The 15,683-nt window shown below is 37.9% G+C and overlaps 1 protein-coding gene across 4 annotated transcripts in view; it reads right to left on the bottom strand.

The window, feature by feature from the left end:
* The window catches only part of LOC147495979 (protein phosphatase 2C 57-like), a 30,937-nt gene that overhangs the window by 12,040 nt on the left and 3,214 nt on the right, over positions 1-15,683 (bottom strand). For 3 of the 4 annotated variants that reach the window (XM_086564755.1, XM_086564756.1, XM_086564757.1), the window contains exons 1-3: positions 15,324-15,374; positions 14,718-14,904; positions 14,010-14,138 (exon numbers count right to left, since the gene is read on the bottom strand). In XM_086564755.1, coding sequence (XP_086420881.1) covers positions 14,010-14,138; positions 14,718-14,770 — 182 coding nt within the window. In that variant the 5' untranslated portion in view covers positions 14,771-14,904; positions 15,324-15,374. Of the gene's footprint in view, positions 1-14,009; positions 14,139-14,717; positions 14,905-15,323; positions 15,483-15,683 lie in introns of those variants that run through there. The other variant, XM_086564754.1, reaches the window with a different exon arrangement.

The raw sequence follows: 15,683 nt of genomic DNA, 5'->3' as shown, positions 1-15,683 counted from the left end.
TATTGTTGTTCTTTTGCTGACTCCAAGTGCTTGTTTTTTTTGATTCTTTGGTACTAGGAATGTGGTGAGTGTTAAGTTCAGATCGTGTGTAGACTGGTGCGTCATCTTTGTAGTATTGTTGGTGGCAGATTGGTTCAGTAGTGTTGTCGACTTATTTTGTCTTTGCTTTAGTGGTTTAAGATTGGAACATGTTAACAGGTTATAGGACGAGAATGATGGAGATGGCTTCGAGCATGTCGTTATTAATATTGTTCTCAACTTATTATTGTTTTATTACTTATGGTTATTAGATATTTTGTTGCTGGAATTTAATTTGTAAAGCAACAATGATGTTACTAATGGCTACTAGATTTTCTCTGCCATGTCATAGTGATGCCATAGGATTTACATAAATAGTTGTTGTATAAGGTAAGGTAAGGTCGGTGATCCCCGATGTCAAAAATCTCGATTATGTATAAGGTAAGGTAAGTGTCCTACCTAAATAAGTTGCAATACCATAGAACTACCAGTTGACCATCAACTCAAGGTGAATTGACCCATAAATAATGCCATCTTAAACATTCAAAACGAGAAATTGTTTTAGGCGATAAATGTTTCACTCATACTGAGGCAATTACAAAATGCAACACAAACCAGTTAAATATGCCAACATATTCCTATGCCAACATTATTGTTTATAATGATTTTAACTAAAGTTTCCATTCCATGCTTCACAATTCAATCGAAACTCCGCCGACACATAACCTAATCACCCAATTGCAAAGTCTTCATACTAAAGTTCATCATCCATAGCAATCCATGATTCCGCCATTGTTGGGCAATATTTCAATAATTAGTTATTTACCATGCGCAGCCCAGAACAATATATAAAAATGGGACAACCCAATCCATCATGAAGCAAAAATATTCTTTGGATGGCATTTGCAGCTTGGTGCCAAGGAAAAAGATTCATAAATTGGGATCATATAACCAACATTTCATTTCATTATGTTAATCAAGTGGAATCGAAACACGGCAAAATTTTGAATGTGTAGCTTGGTGATGCTAATAACATTTTTAGAATAGGGACCAATAAACAATGTAACAATTGATCAGATTAATGTGCGACTAATAGAATGATGACACATATGTAATTCAGCAATGCACCTAGCATCCATAATTTCTTTCTTTTGACACCTCCATACAAATGTATTGATAAAATTCAACCCTCCATCATTTGAATAATTCAATCTCCATACACATGAAATGGATCCACATTATATTAAAAACTTTTAAATTGTAATTTTGCCACATAGCCATCTAACCGAAAACTATTATTTACACATTCAATTCAGTCCACATATTATATCCAACTTAAATGTGAACGTTCCTAAATAAGACAAACAAAAATGGCTTTTTTTTTAGCTATCAACCCTCCAAACTACCTACTTATTTAAAACGATCAAAATAATTAACTACAAAAAAAAAAAAAAAAAAAATGGATTCGCTAGATCATTCTGAATACAATCAAAAGAAAAAGGTTACTTTTCTTGCATTTTTTGTTAGATATTTTATTCTTCAGTTTAGAATATAAATTATATTGCACAACATGATGTAGTATTCTTATATCTTACAGGTAGTACACACATATAAATCCAACAATGTTGCTCCATCAATTATAAATACTCCACAAAAGAATTACACAACTAGCAGCACAAAGGTAAACTTCATCAACATAATACGTATTTTTTAGGCAAATTTGTTTGTGCCATATACAATACTAATTACATACTAACTAAATTACAGGCCGTTAAATACCTCTTCAAATATATTTATTCGCAGCATCGCAAAGCAGCAAAAATGGAATCAAACAAAGACTAAAACTAGCGTACTCATTCGTTTTTTTTTTCTTATTGAAGTACTTTGAATATAAACAATTTTACATAATCCATTCAGACAAATGTAATATGTAACATTTTACATTATGCATTATTCTTTCCTTTGATTTTTCTACCCCAATTTTCATTCCTAGCACGTGCAACGCACGTGCCCGTTTACTAGTGAAGGCGCCATGATTAAGAGAACCGCTGCTGCTCAAAATGATACAAGTGAATAATATGGTACAACTTCTACTGTGATATTCATTGGTGAAGTTATGAAAAACTCGGAGCATTGTATTTACGAAGGTGAGTTGGTTTTAATTCGATGCCCTTTACCGCTTATTAGTTGGTTCCATAATGCTATGTTAATTGTATTGATGAGTTAGGTTACAATGACTTGGGTTTTCATGCTTAGTTAATTGGTTTCTCCACGAGCCATCTAAAAAAGTCGAATACCTTTTTGTTCATCATGTGTTCGTGTTGATAAATCTGACTACTTATATTGGACTTTTGTAGGGAATCCATGAACTGCAAGAGCTGCAAAAACATGGTATCGATACCTTCATGTAATAATTACTATGGTTATGGCATTATGCACTCATATAAGTTTTGCATTATGGAAAAGCATTTGGCTGGAAAGTTTTTGAGGTACTTTGTTAATACTTGAATTAGCTCGCATTGATTCAGGATTGGATGTTTCTTTCATTTTGCCTATGTCTTACATATTTTAATTTATGTTATTTTTAGGATTCAAGATTCATGGAGGGTCAATGCATAGATAGTCGAAGGAGATGAGGACAAACTTTACTATCAATTTTGATTGATTTTGATAAAATGTTTATTTTCTTTTGGTGCATCAAATTTCAGAATTTGTATACTCATTATGTATGACTTTTTGGTTGTGATTTGTAGTAATAAAAAGGAGTACTTGATCTCGGAGGTACTTATGAGGTTTTCTGTTTATTGATAACTTTTGTAGAATTCTCGAAAGAAAAAATAGAGGCATTTTATGCAGGTGAAGGTGGTAAATGGGCGGCAGAGTGAACATTTTTTTTTTTAAATACAACATTGTTTCATTGAGTCACTCATGTAGCCAAAAAAGCGTGAGTAATGGGTGCAAAAACTGTTTCTAATAGTTTAAAGAACGTACGTGTTTGGGTAAGAATTCACCCAGACACACTATTGAATCTGCAAGGGGAGATGTTGTATAAAGAATGAGACTGTGCCTTAATGGCTGCCTACGTATCCAGAATATGTATCCAGAATCAAGTCTCTAAAAACCTAGTTCTTTGTTAAGTGAAGAGTCCTATTTATAGAAATAGAAAATAAGAGTCCTGATAGCACAAGGACTCTTACTAGATAGGACTGGTTAACTGAACATGTGACCGGCTCAGGTGACTGACTGGGTCGTCCCGATGTCTACTTCACACGTGAGCCGTCCAAGTGGCTAACTAGAACTGTGAGCCGTCCAGGTGGCTAAGTGGACATGTGAGCCGTCCAAGTGGCTAACTAGAACTGTGAGCCGTCTAGGTGGCTAAGTGGACATGTGAGCCGTCCAAGTGGCTAACTAGAACTGTGAGCCGTCTAGGTGGCTAAGTGGACATGTGAGCCGTCCAAGTGGCTAAGTGGACATGTGAGCCGTCCGGTGTAAGGAAGGATCGAGTCACTTAGACTTAATATAAAGACTAAGTCCCTAATGAGTTAGTTAGCGGGGTATGAATGTGGAGGTACGTACATTGCCCCCTCTTTGCCATATGGAATTGATTGGATGTGGCAAAGAAAAAAAAATGGGGAAAAAAAATAAATAAATAAAATAAAAATAAAAAATAAAAATGCGTCTCTTACGTTGATGATATTGTTTGAGAGATTGATATGAATAAGCCAATTAACTTGGATATTCCAGCGATCATGTATTGAAAAAGTCTAAAGGCGTCATTTAAGCGTATATCGAATTGAGCGTAATGCGAAAATGGAATCTTATCACTGATTTGTTTAAATCAGTAAATAAAATACGTAATGCTCATATAACTTTTATAATTGACTAAAAGCATAAACATTGAAATGTTAACCTTTGTTTATGGCGTTAATTGTATATCTTTTGGTTATAGACCAAATTTCATGGCTTGAATGTATACTGATCATTTCTTGCAATTACCGATTCCATGATATGAATGTGTAAAGTTTGGTATTGTAATCTCAAACTTCATAACTTTGAATGCCGCGAGTTTGGTATCGCGAACACAAACTTCATGACTTTGAATGCACGAGTTTGGTATTGCAAAACGCCAAACTCCATGTCTTGGGATGCACAAAGTTTGGTATCATAAGCGCCAAACTCCATGACTTTGAATGCCGCGAGTTTGGTATTGCAAACGCCAAACTCCATGACTTTGAATGCCGCGAGTTTGGTATTGCAAGCGCAAACTCCATGACTTTGAATGCCGCGAGTTTGGTATCATGCAAACTCAAACTCCATGACTTTGAATGCCGCGAGTTTGGTATCGCGAACACAAACTTCATGACTTTGAATGCCACGAGTTTGGTATTGCAAAGCGCCAAACTCCATGTCTTGGGATGCCTGAGTTTGGTATCGCAAACGCCAAACTCCATGACTTTGAATGCACGAGAGTTTGGTATTGCAAGCGCCAAACTCCATGACTTTGAATGCCGCGAGTTTGGTATCGCAAAACTCAAACTCCATGACTTTGAATGCCGCGAGTTTGGTATCGCGAACACAAACTTCATGACTTTGAATGCCGCGAGTTTGGTATTGCAAACGCAAAACTCCATGTCTTGGGATGCCGCGAGTTTGGTATCATAAAACGCAAACTCCATGACTTTGAATGCCGCGAGTTTGGTATTGCAAAGCGCAAACTCGATAATAAAAAAAATAGTAATAATATATACCCGAAGTGTAAGCGGTAATTGAAATAAATGCTAACAAATGAACTTTTATTAATCATTGATATGTTGAGCAAACATGAAAAGATGTATGCGATGACATTTTCCAATGAACCATGAAAACTAGAAGATCGAAACAATTAATTTATTGATATGGTAAGTACCAAACAAAACCTAACGATAAAACGCCTAAGATGGAGTGCATTCCATGGTTTTGGGAAAGGTGTTTTCGAAATGGTGCGAAGGAAATATGATCCTTCGAGGGGGATGATCAACCACAAACGGTCCTTCCCAATTTTCACATAGCTTCCTCATGTCGATGATTTTAGGTTTTACGCATAACACCCAATCTCCTTCTGGAAAACTTTTAGGCAAAGTTTCTTGTCATCTTGTCTTTTCATTGAAGCACGGTAGTGGAGTAGGCGAGCTATACTTTCTTCAGCGAATTTCATCTAAATTAGCTTTAGAGTGAGCCACCATTTAGTCATTACAACCCGGCTTTAATTGCGCGTGGTCGAAGTCGTTTTCAAAGAAATATTTGATGGTAAGACTGCATCCGCACCATAAGCCAAGTTAAATGGGGACAAACCGGTTGGCGTTTTGGGGGTGGTTCAGTATGCCCAAAGCACGGTGGTAGTTCTCTTGTCCATTTCCCCTTAGCTTGTTCTAGGCGGCGTTTAAGGATAGCTAGGATAGACTTGTTTGTTGCTTCGGCTTGTCCGTTAGCTTGAGGATGATATGGAGCGAAAAAATTATCTTTGGATATGGAGATTGGCACGAAATTGTGTATTTCGGTTTGCATCGAACTGCTTGCCATTATCGGATATTAACTTCAGCCGGGGATGCCAAAGCGACAAACTATATCTTTCCACAAAAGCTTGACATCGAAGCTTGAATATGCACTAAAAGGTTGTACTTCCGCCCATTTAGTAAAGTAATCTGTAGCAACCAGCAAGAAACGCACATTTCCTGGAGCTCTAGGGAAAGGGCCGATGATGTCTAAACCCCACTTTGCAAATGGCCATGGAGAAAAAATTGGATGCAATTCTGTGGCAGGTAGGATGCCTATGTTGTAGTGCTTCTGACAAGGAACGCATGTCTGAGAAATATGTTTGGCATCTAGCTGCATATGAGGCCACCAATATCCCTGTGTCATTGCTTTATGAGCTAAATTTCGACCAGCGGCGTGATTGCCACAAATGCCTGCATGAATTTCTTGCAACACAAGTAGACCTTCGGTTTTGGTGAGGCATCGAGCATGGGGAGACAAGGGATGTCCTTTTACGTACAATTGTAGAACACCCATTTGACGAAGATACTATTACAAATCTCAAAGCGTCTCTCGCTTGACCGTTTCAGAAGAGTTTGGGGTTTGAAGGGATGATGCCGTTGCTTTCGAAAGGTAATTAATGGGGTTAAGCCGATCTTGAGTTGGTGCTTCTAACATAGGTAGATTAAAGGCGTGTGGCTCCTCTGTTGATTTGTCGACATTCTCCGTCACCTTGAACAATTTACGTGTCACCTTCGATTACACATTCCTCCATCGGCAAAGGAGTCAATGTTTAATTTGTTAGGCAACAAAACGTCATCATTGTCATACTTTCTTTTTCGTGTTCACAACATGAATACTTGAAGGTGATGGCTCAAGAAGCAGATGAAAAAAAAGCCGCGTTAATGTATATGTCGATTGAGCTGCTCAACCAAAGTCAATACTTGGGTCTTCTTTGGAAGTCAATCTTGCCGTTTCTTGGTCCATCAATAGCGGCTACTGCGCGAGAGATATGCTAAAAGCGTCTGCATGTCTTATGTCGTTTCGAGGTCTTTGAATGATTGAAATGTCATCAAATTGGCGAGCAAGCCTATGGATTAAGTCTAGATATGCTGCCATCTTATCATCCGTGCTTCAAAAGAGCCTTCAAATTGACTTGCTACTAATCGAGTTTGTAAAACCTCGATGCTTTTCGAGCGTTAAATTCTAAAGTGGTAATGCATGGCATAAAGGACTGCTTCATATTCTGCTACATTGTTAGATGCTTTGAAATCCGAAACGAATCGACCGCTCAATTCTTGAATCGTCGGGGATTAATAAAAACACACCCAAGCACGGATCCAAACTTGTTATGTGAATCGTGCGTGTAGACTATCCGGGCGTCGCCCGAAGAGGGGGTAATAGATGTGGATGATACCTGCTTTTTGATTGTTGCCTCATCAACGGATGGGCTTTTCGTCTTGATTATTTTCGGGGGACCATATCATCGATTGGAAAATCCGACATCAAAGATGCAAGAACATGACCTTTTTCGAAGTCTTGAGTCGAAAGTAATGCTATATGCACTCAAGTAACTTTCCCATTCAGCCAATCTACTTTCGACTCTTGTGCGTTATGGAGCACTTTGCGAATAGGGTTTTTCGTGTATACCTTGACCAATCGTCCTTGAAAGTGCGGCTTAAAGCGTCTTGCGAGTGAACCAAAGCGAGCAATTTTCTCAATTTTTGAATATCTAGTTTCGCCCGTTAGAGTTTTGCTAATGAAAAAAAATTGGGCGCCCATCTTCGCCATCAACAAATAAAACGGCACTTACCGCCGGTTAATGCGTGGCAGCTAAGTAAATTCCTACAGGTTCCCCTGTAGCTGGACTAGCTAAAATGGGAGGTGAAACCAGATATTTTTTAATTGGCTGAAAGGCATTTTCACACTCGTCATTCCATACTGCTGAGTCTTTTAACGTCTGAAAGAAAGGGCGACATTTATCAGAATGTTTGGAGATGAAACGATTTATTGTTGCCAGGCGCCCCGTGAGTTGTTGTATCTCCTTCTTTTTGTTTGGTGATGGCATATCGAGGATTGCTCTGATTTGTTCAGGGTTTGCTTCAATGCCTCTGCGGTCATCAAGTAACCCAAAGAGCTTCCACGAGATCAAGCCAAAAAGAGCATTTTGAAGGATTGAGCATATTAAACTTTTCCACTCTTGTGAATACTTCTTGTAAATCTACCCGGATGATCACTCGCGATTTTGGATTTAACAACCATGTATCGTCAATGTATGCTTCCATAATCTTGCCTAGCATGTCTCCAAATATAGTATTGATCATTTCTTTGGTAAAGAATGGCGCCCGACATTCTTGAACCGAAAGGCATGACTTGATAGCAAAAATACCTTGATCGGTTATGAATGATGTTAATTCACGATCTTTACGGACAATGGGATCGATAGTATCCCCAAGAAGCGTCCATAAATGATAAAGCGTGTAAATCCGGATGTGGCATCAACAAGTTCTTGATATCCGGAAGAAGGGAATGGATGTATAGGGCATGCTTTGTTAAGATTGGTGAAGTCGATGCATACTCTTATCTTGCCATTCTTCTTGACGCCTTGCTACCACGTTGGACAACCATCTAGGGTATGAACCGGGCTTAATAAAATTGACAGAGAGTAAACGATCAATCTCTTCTTTAACCTTTAGCTTTCTATCGGGGAGCCATACGTGCCTGCTTTTGTCGTCTGGGCTTAACACTTGTATCAATGTCAAGCTTGTGACAGCAACATTTGGGTGTATACGGCATTTGCTCAAAGACCAAGCAAAAATGCTCTTGTTCTTTTCCGAGTAGAGTAACCATATCCCTTTGTTCATTTTCTCGATAGCTCGGCTGATATGAAGGTTGTTTCTTTGCTAGATTCTCCAATTTGAACTTCTAAGAGGCGGTCTATATAGTCGGTGGTCCTTCACTTGATGATATGGTGGAACAGTTTATTTGTGGTGCGGATTGTTGCTTGAATGACTTCTTGTGAATTGCTTAAAATTGTGTTTCCATGCATATCGATTGACGGTAATCATCTAATATTCTTTTCGTGACAACGGCTAGAAGCCATCCCGATCTCCTCGTATTTTGCAAATTTTGTCTAGAGATGGAAATTTCACCGCTTGGTGGAGGGTAAAGACAAATGGCACCCATACACATTGGAGCCAATCCCTACCTAAAATTGCATTGTAGGAAGATTTGCGATTCATTAAAAGAAAATCAATGTTGACCGCCTTATCCATGAGTTTGACCGGTAAAGAAACTCTTCGACCGGAGTTGCTCTTGTTCCATCAAAACCGATTATTGGGTTGTTATCCGTGACAATCAAATTTTCTGAAAGTTTCATGTCATTATAACAACCCCGCAAAAATTACACTAGCGAGAACTTCCGATGTCTATCATGACCGCTGTACTTTACGCCATAGACCAATGTAAGCTGCGTGATAACGACGCATCATAATGAGGGTGATGGATGCCAATTAGGTCTCTGTCGATGAAAACATAGTGGGCTTGGTTCGATGGTTTCTATCGCGAGTTCCTTCAATAAAATCGAAGCTATTTATGTGATATAACTCACGTAAAATCCCAACTTTTCTCTTTGCTCACATTTTGTTTTGTCGCGTGACCGTCATTGATTCTCGGTGTGACCAAATTTTGATGGCGTTGTAACTTGAGATTGACAAATTCTATTAAGCACTTTTAGTGCTTAAGAATTCCTCTAGCTGTCCCTTCTCTACTAGCTTTTGTATCTTTCCTCGTAAGGATCTGCATTGTTCGTTGCGGTGACCAAAGTCATTGTGGAAAAGACACCATAGATTTTTATCACGCGTAGACTTTGTACCTTCGGGTAAAGGCATTGGAGGGAAAAGCAGATTGCCTTTTAATCTTCGCATAGATTGAGGCATATTTGGCATTCAGTGGAGTGAGCTTCATCTCTTCTCGAAAATTGTTTGTCTTTTTAAGATCATGCTTCGGTTGTTGAGTTTCCATTGTGCTTTGTTTCTGCTTGCTTTTGATATCTGTAGATTCTTTTGCTCTAAAATCTTTGTCCCTTGGCGTTAGTGGCTTTGCGCATCTATTTCAACATTGATGATGAACTGGGCGTTCTTGTGAACAAGTCAGATTTAGATGCAGGGAGGATCTCTTACCAGATGAGTTATATATTCCGTTAGTATCAAAGCGGAGAGCTTCTTTGAATCGTGAATGATCATCATAAATTTGGCACATCCGTGACCCCTGCTTGGATTTGGCGAAATCGGACAACGAATTTTGCAAGTGTTTCATCTTTTTGTTGTTTTGTGTTTAGCAAGATATTGACATCTTTAGGCCGAGTCCAATTATGTTGAAATCGATCCGTGAACTGATCTGCTAACTCCTGGAAAGATTCGATAGATCTAGCTGGAATTTCCGATAGCCATCGCAAAGCTTCCCCTTTTAGGGTTGCCGGAAAAAGTTTGCATAAGAGAGCGTCATCCTTACGCCAAAGAACTAGCCTGCTTTTGAACTCCATAACATGGTTGTTTGGATCACCTTCTGCTTCATCGTACTTAGGCAACTCTGGCTGTTTGAAACCTTCCTGATGTTCTGCATTTTGTATACGCCAGGAAAAACGTCCAACGATGTCTTCATTTACGGCTAAGTCTTTCCAATGTTTTTCCTTTAGATCAGTATTATTCATTGCCTTTTTAACGATGTCTTTAATCTGCTGTTCAGTATATGTTATTCCTTCATTTGTTTGGCGACGGACGATTTGTGGTTGAACTTCTCGACCTTATGTCATATCGCTGCCCCGATTGTTGCCCATATCACGGAAACCTTGGGTGCTCACGGACTTGCGAGACCCTATGATGGAAGTTTGAAGTGTCTCCGTGTCTTGGAAAGTAATCTATATGATGAGTGTTATCTCTATGTCGGTCTTCCGGTTGTCTTACCTTGCCGATTCCTTTCGTTCAAGTCAAGTCGGTAGGTCGTGATTTAGATCTTGCACGAGGTCCGCGACTTGATTGCCCCAAGTGAGTTCTAATGTTGGATGGTATCATCCGATCGACCCGCCATAATGTCTTTGCTATCACGGCTTACGAGGTTTGTATTACCTCGGTAGTATGGTGGTGGCTTGTTGGTGTGAATCGGACTCACTTGGGGAGATCTGACGACTAGTATGTGACTGTGATGTTGTCTATCACGCTGCTATTACGACCATTGACATCGGGGAGTCCTCAATCGCCTTAATAAATTGGTTGAAATATGTAGGGCCTGGATTGATTTGGGCCGATTTTCGGGGGCATCATCGATGGTTCGAATCTTTAAGCTATTGCTTTGCAAAGCGGTAGAATACACTGCGGTTTTCTCCAGATCTTGGGATTCTTGATGGAATAGATGAAGCAGTATCATTGTTGTCTATCTGTACTTGCTTCCCTTCATTTATTTGCTTCTGCAAGGCTGCATTATGCTCCTTTTCCCTTCTAAGTTTGTTACGCAGAGCATCCAGAGTCATTTTTTCATCACCTGTGTCCTTATCATTTGGATATGCAACCATATTTGCATTTGCATCTGGATCTGTATCTGGATCTGCATCTAGCGAATTAGTATCATTAGGAGGAGAAGATACTGGAGCCTGTGACCTTGGAAATTTAGATCTGCGCTGTCTTGGTACTGGAAGCAACAAAGGTGGAGCCTGTTGGTTTGATGCAACTTGATCGACCAAACTTCAAAGATTTGGTTGATTGTTTCCCTCGATGGTTGTGCTCTTGCACCTTATTAAGCTAGAGATCTTGTTATAGTAGCCATTAACAAAGATTGAGAGATCGTGGAAGAGAGAACGTTAACAAGAACCGCGAGGCGCGCCAATTATGTTTGGGTAAGAATTCACCGCACACACTATTGAATCTGCAAGGGGAGATGTTGTATAAAGAATGAGATCAGGCCTTAATGGCTGCCTCATTATCGAGAATATGTATCCGAGAATCAAGTCTCTAAAACCTAGTTCTTTGTTAAGTGAAGAGTCCTATTTATAGAAATAGAAAATAAGAGTCCCGATAGCACAAGGACTCTTACTAGATAGGGCCCGGTTAACTCGAACATGTGGTAGCTCGGTGGTATTTGGGGCGTCCGATGTCTACTTCACCGCGTGAGCCGTCCAAGTGGCTAACTAGAACTGTGAGCCGTCCAGGTGGCTAAGTGGACATGTGAGCCGTCCAAGTGGCTAACTAGAACTGTGAGCCGTCTAGGTGGCTAAGTGGACATGTGAGCCGTCCAAGTGGCTAACTAGAACTGTGAGCCGTCTAGGTGGCTAAGTGGACATGTGAGCCGTCCAAGTGGCTAAGTGGACATGTGAGCCGTCCAGGTAGCCAAGGATCGGTCACTTAGACTTAATATAAAGACTAAGTCCCTAATGAGTTCGTTAGCCAGGGTATGAATGTGGAGGTACGTACAGTACGCTTTAAATTAGTTAGAAACCTGTTACTATTGTTGGAAATAATTAACGCTTTTGATGCTGAAAAACCGTTAGTAATTTATTTCAGTGACGGTAAATAACCACTACTATAAATAATTTGTAACGGTAAAAAACTGTAACGAAATAAATCAACAAATTAATAACGCCTAATTCTTTACGCATAAAAACCGTTACAAATATTTTTAGTAAAGTTTCTCCACCGTTAAGGATATCCTGTTTAGGTGTAGTGCATGTTGGTTTTAGGTTATGTTAATTTTAATACAATGATACAAAGAGATTTAAAAAACATCTTAATGAGATTTTTTTTATATATATAATTGTTTTCTTTTGTATTATTATTTACTTATGTCCACAGTTCTTTGAATTATATATAGGCTAAGCGAATTGGTTTAAAGATAGATTTATCTGGCTGTCCTTCATTCATTATATCTTTAGGAAGACTGGTAAAAAAAAAAAAAAAAAAATCAGATATGGGTATTGCTCATGTGCTCTACCAGGTTTAAAGGCTTACGTAAGAAAATGCATGCATGTTTTAATCATATTCTTATCACATTACGGTGTTAAGTGTTTGTGTCAATGAGTCTACAGGAAACACATTTTCCTTAAGTTGTACTTGGTAGGTGGTATGAATTAGATTTTGATTAGTACTTCAGCAGTATCACACATTTTCCTTTTTCTTATCAAGATTCCACAAAAGTTCACGTGGTCTTTTCGATTGTATTGTTTTTGTGCACTAGTCCCAAGTAGAGTAGGATGTCTCTGCTAGAGCATTTTAGTAAGCTCCCTAAGTCCATGATCTCTAAAGTGGATCATTCCTCATTAATAAATCAATGGAGCACTCATCGTAGGAATCACCGTACGTTGAATTTTGATTGTTTTTTTGGTGTTATGGGCAATCTATTAGCATTTTGGCAGATTTTCTATAACAAGTTAATTATTTTGGCATCTCTGATATGTTTGTAGTATAAAAGCTCCTACATGTAAGGCACTACATCTTTGTGCCTAGGAGGATTATATTGAGCCGAAGAGCTTTGGTGGAAATGAAGTCGACAAAATAGTTAAATTAGGCATAGCATCTCAGTTGCAATTGCTCATGTGTTTTGCAAGCATGGACTAATAGATATATATCCTCTTAGTTATTCAAGAAAGCTAGCTGAATGGATGAAGCCTCGATGACATGGGAGGTGGAGATGGATCAGAAAATTACAACATTTGTTAACATGTTAACAGATCTACACAACAATAACCGTCGCTCATATCCATAGTAGCTTAATTGTTTGCAACTTAGGAGTGATGTAGAGGCTATGAAGAAAATGTTTATGAGTTGTAGCAAGTGAGGGTATGCTAGAAATGTATATAAAACTTTGATAGAGCTCATGTCAAAGCCAAAAACTATTGCTACAGAGCTGCTGAGGAAAATGCTTCTTGGAGGAGTCAAGCCATTTGGTATGACATACATTCTCATGAAACTAGCATAGTGGTTTTGGACTTTACCTTTGTTTTAGAGTTCACAAAATCGTATTACCTGCTCGCGACTGCTCGTGATAGAGAAAACGTCGGACAAGACATCAAAATTGGAAATTATTTATCTGTAATTTGTTGTACTTGCCGTGTATCATATATTTCTTTATTTATCTGTAATTTGTTGTACTTGCCGTGTATCATATATTTCTTTATTTATCTTAATTTTTTTCGTTTCTTTTCCAAACATGTTACTTGATGGTGTTCTTAGAAAGTTCTTTACCAGATTTAGCATATAGCAAAGCTTTGTACCGTGAATATTTTTGCAAGTAAAAGTGTAGAACAACTAAAAACAAAGTAGAAAATGAATAGTGGGATCTTTTAGGAAATTAATAGTACAATTCATTTTTTTATCAAAGGATAAAAACCAAAAACAAAATTCATATTTATGCGTTCCAACCTTGATCAAAAGGTTTTGCATATCACGTGCATCGCACGTGCCCGTTTGCTAGTAGAGAACTAATGCTCATACCACTTCAATAACTTCGTATCGGCATTTATAAAAGCCTCCTCCAATGCCTTCTTTACTACACTTGAATCTTTGCTACTTAGCAACATCCCATCTTGTAATGTTGCAACACATTCTTTATACAGCTCCTCCCTAAGGCATATATAGAATCAGAAGATGCAAATAAAATCCAAATCAATTGAAAAAACAAAGCAACCAAATTCAAAATTCCAATCAATTGAAACCAAAACAAAACTAGAATTTCTGAATCTCCACGAAAAATCAACACAAATTCGAATTTATCTGTGGATAAATTGAACAACAAATTATTTAAAAATATTTAAAAACGCCATACTAGTGAGGAACATAAGATGCATTAGTTGTATAATATAGATGTCCTTCCTACCGGTTTCTTGTATTGATCTTACTGTCTAATAAAATGAATCGCTTATTACTTAAATGGCGAACTTCATGTTTTTCTTTTTCCCCTTTTTGGTAAGTGAACAACAAAAACTATGTATCTGAGGACTTGCTCTTGATCAAACCACAAAAATATATCTAATCTATCTCCAACTAAGATGTAAATGACTCAGAGTTATATCACCATAAAAAAAAAGTAAAGATAAAAATAAAAAGCAATTTCAGTTGCAACTACAATATTTGGAAGTAACAAAAAAACTACGAAAGAAAGAAAGAAGAAGCCAATACAAACATGAGGGTATTTGAGCATACCAATACTGACGTCCATCTTCATCAAGTTTAATCCTTTTGATTCTGATGTTCATTTCCGCACGCTCAACGCTTTCACTTCTATCTCAGAATCCTGCTCCAAAAACAACTTGTCGGAGGAGAGGAAACACTCCGTATAGCAAGTAGAGGAGCTGCTGAAGTTTGTCATTTGGATTGGGTTCCTCGCAGACTGTACACAAATATTATGTTGGTATTCTACAAAAAAAAATACAAGAAAGTAAAAATAACAGATCGAAACAAAAAGCAAATGCCCATACCACATTATATTCCATCACGAAACCAGAATTTTCAAATAAACTCATTATATAGTTGTACACAAAATTATTATTTAGCAATAAAATTCAGAAAAAGTGAGAATCTTTATAAACACTTTTGGTGTGGAAATTCCCATTTGAAACTCTTGATCTTCTAGGTCCTAACAAATTACATTTAGAGAGTTACAACCTGAAAGAGTAACGATCGAGAAACACAATTGTTATCAATTCATCAAAACAACACATCAATTAATTCACGAAAATTTCAACTACTGTATATTAAAAATAGATTTCTAGTTAATAGATATCATTAATTATTTACAGTTCTAAATACCAGTTCTTGGTGCAAGGATAGCGATAGCGTTTTGTGCAATTGGAACAAAAGCGACAACACCGGGTGTTGTCGGTTTCTGTGACATTGTTGACACATTAGACTCCCATCGTTGAGTTTTACCCTTACCAAAAGAAGTTCCAATACTATTTGTGACAATCCCTGCAAAAAACCAAAACAAACAAATTCAATATTTCAATCAATTGAAACCAAAACAAGACTAGAATTTCTGATTCTCCACTAAATCAATTTGAATTTATCGGTTGATAAATTAAACAACAACATCAGCATGACCTATTATCTATCAAATTATTTGAAAATCTTTAAAAACGGCAACAAATCAAACAAAATCCTAAAAAGAAA

The sequence above is a fragment of the Coptis chinensis genome, chromosome 6, assembly GCF_015680905.1.
Source record: "Coptis chinensis isolate HL-2020 chromosome 6, ASM1568090v1, whole genome shotgun sequence".
NCBI lineage: Eukaryota > Viridiplantae > Streptophyta > Magnoliopsida > Ranunculales > Ranunculaceae > Coptis > Coptis chinensis.
Note: the sequence above shows the minus strand (reverse complement) of the source record. Positions and strands in the feature narration are given on the sequence as shown.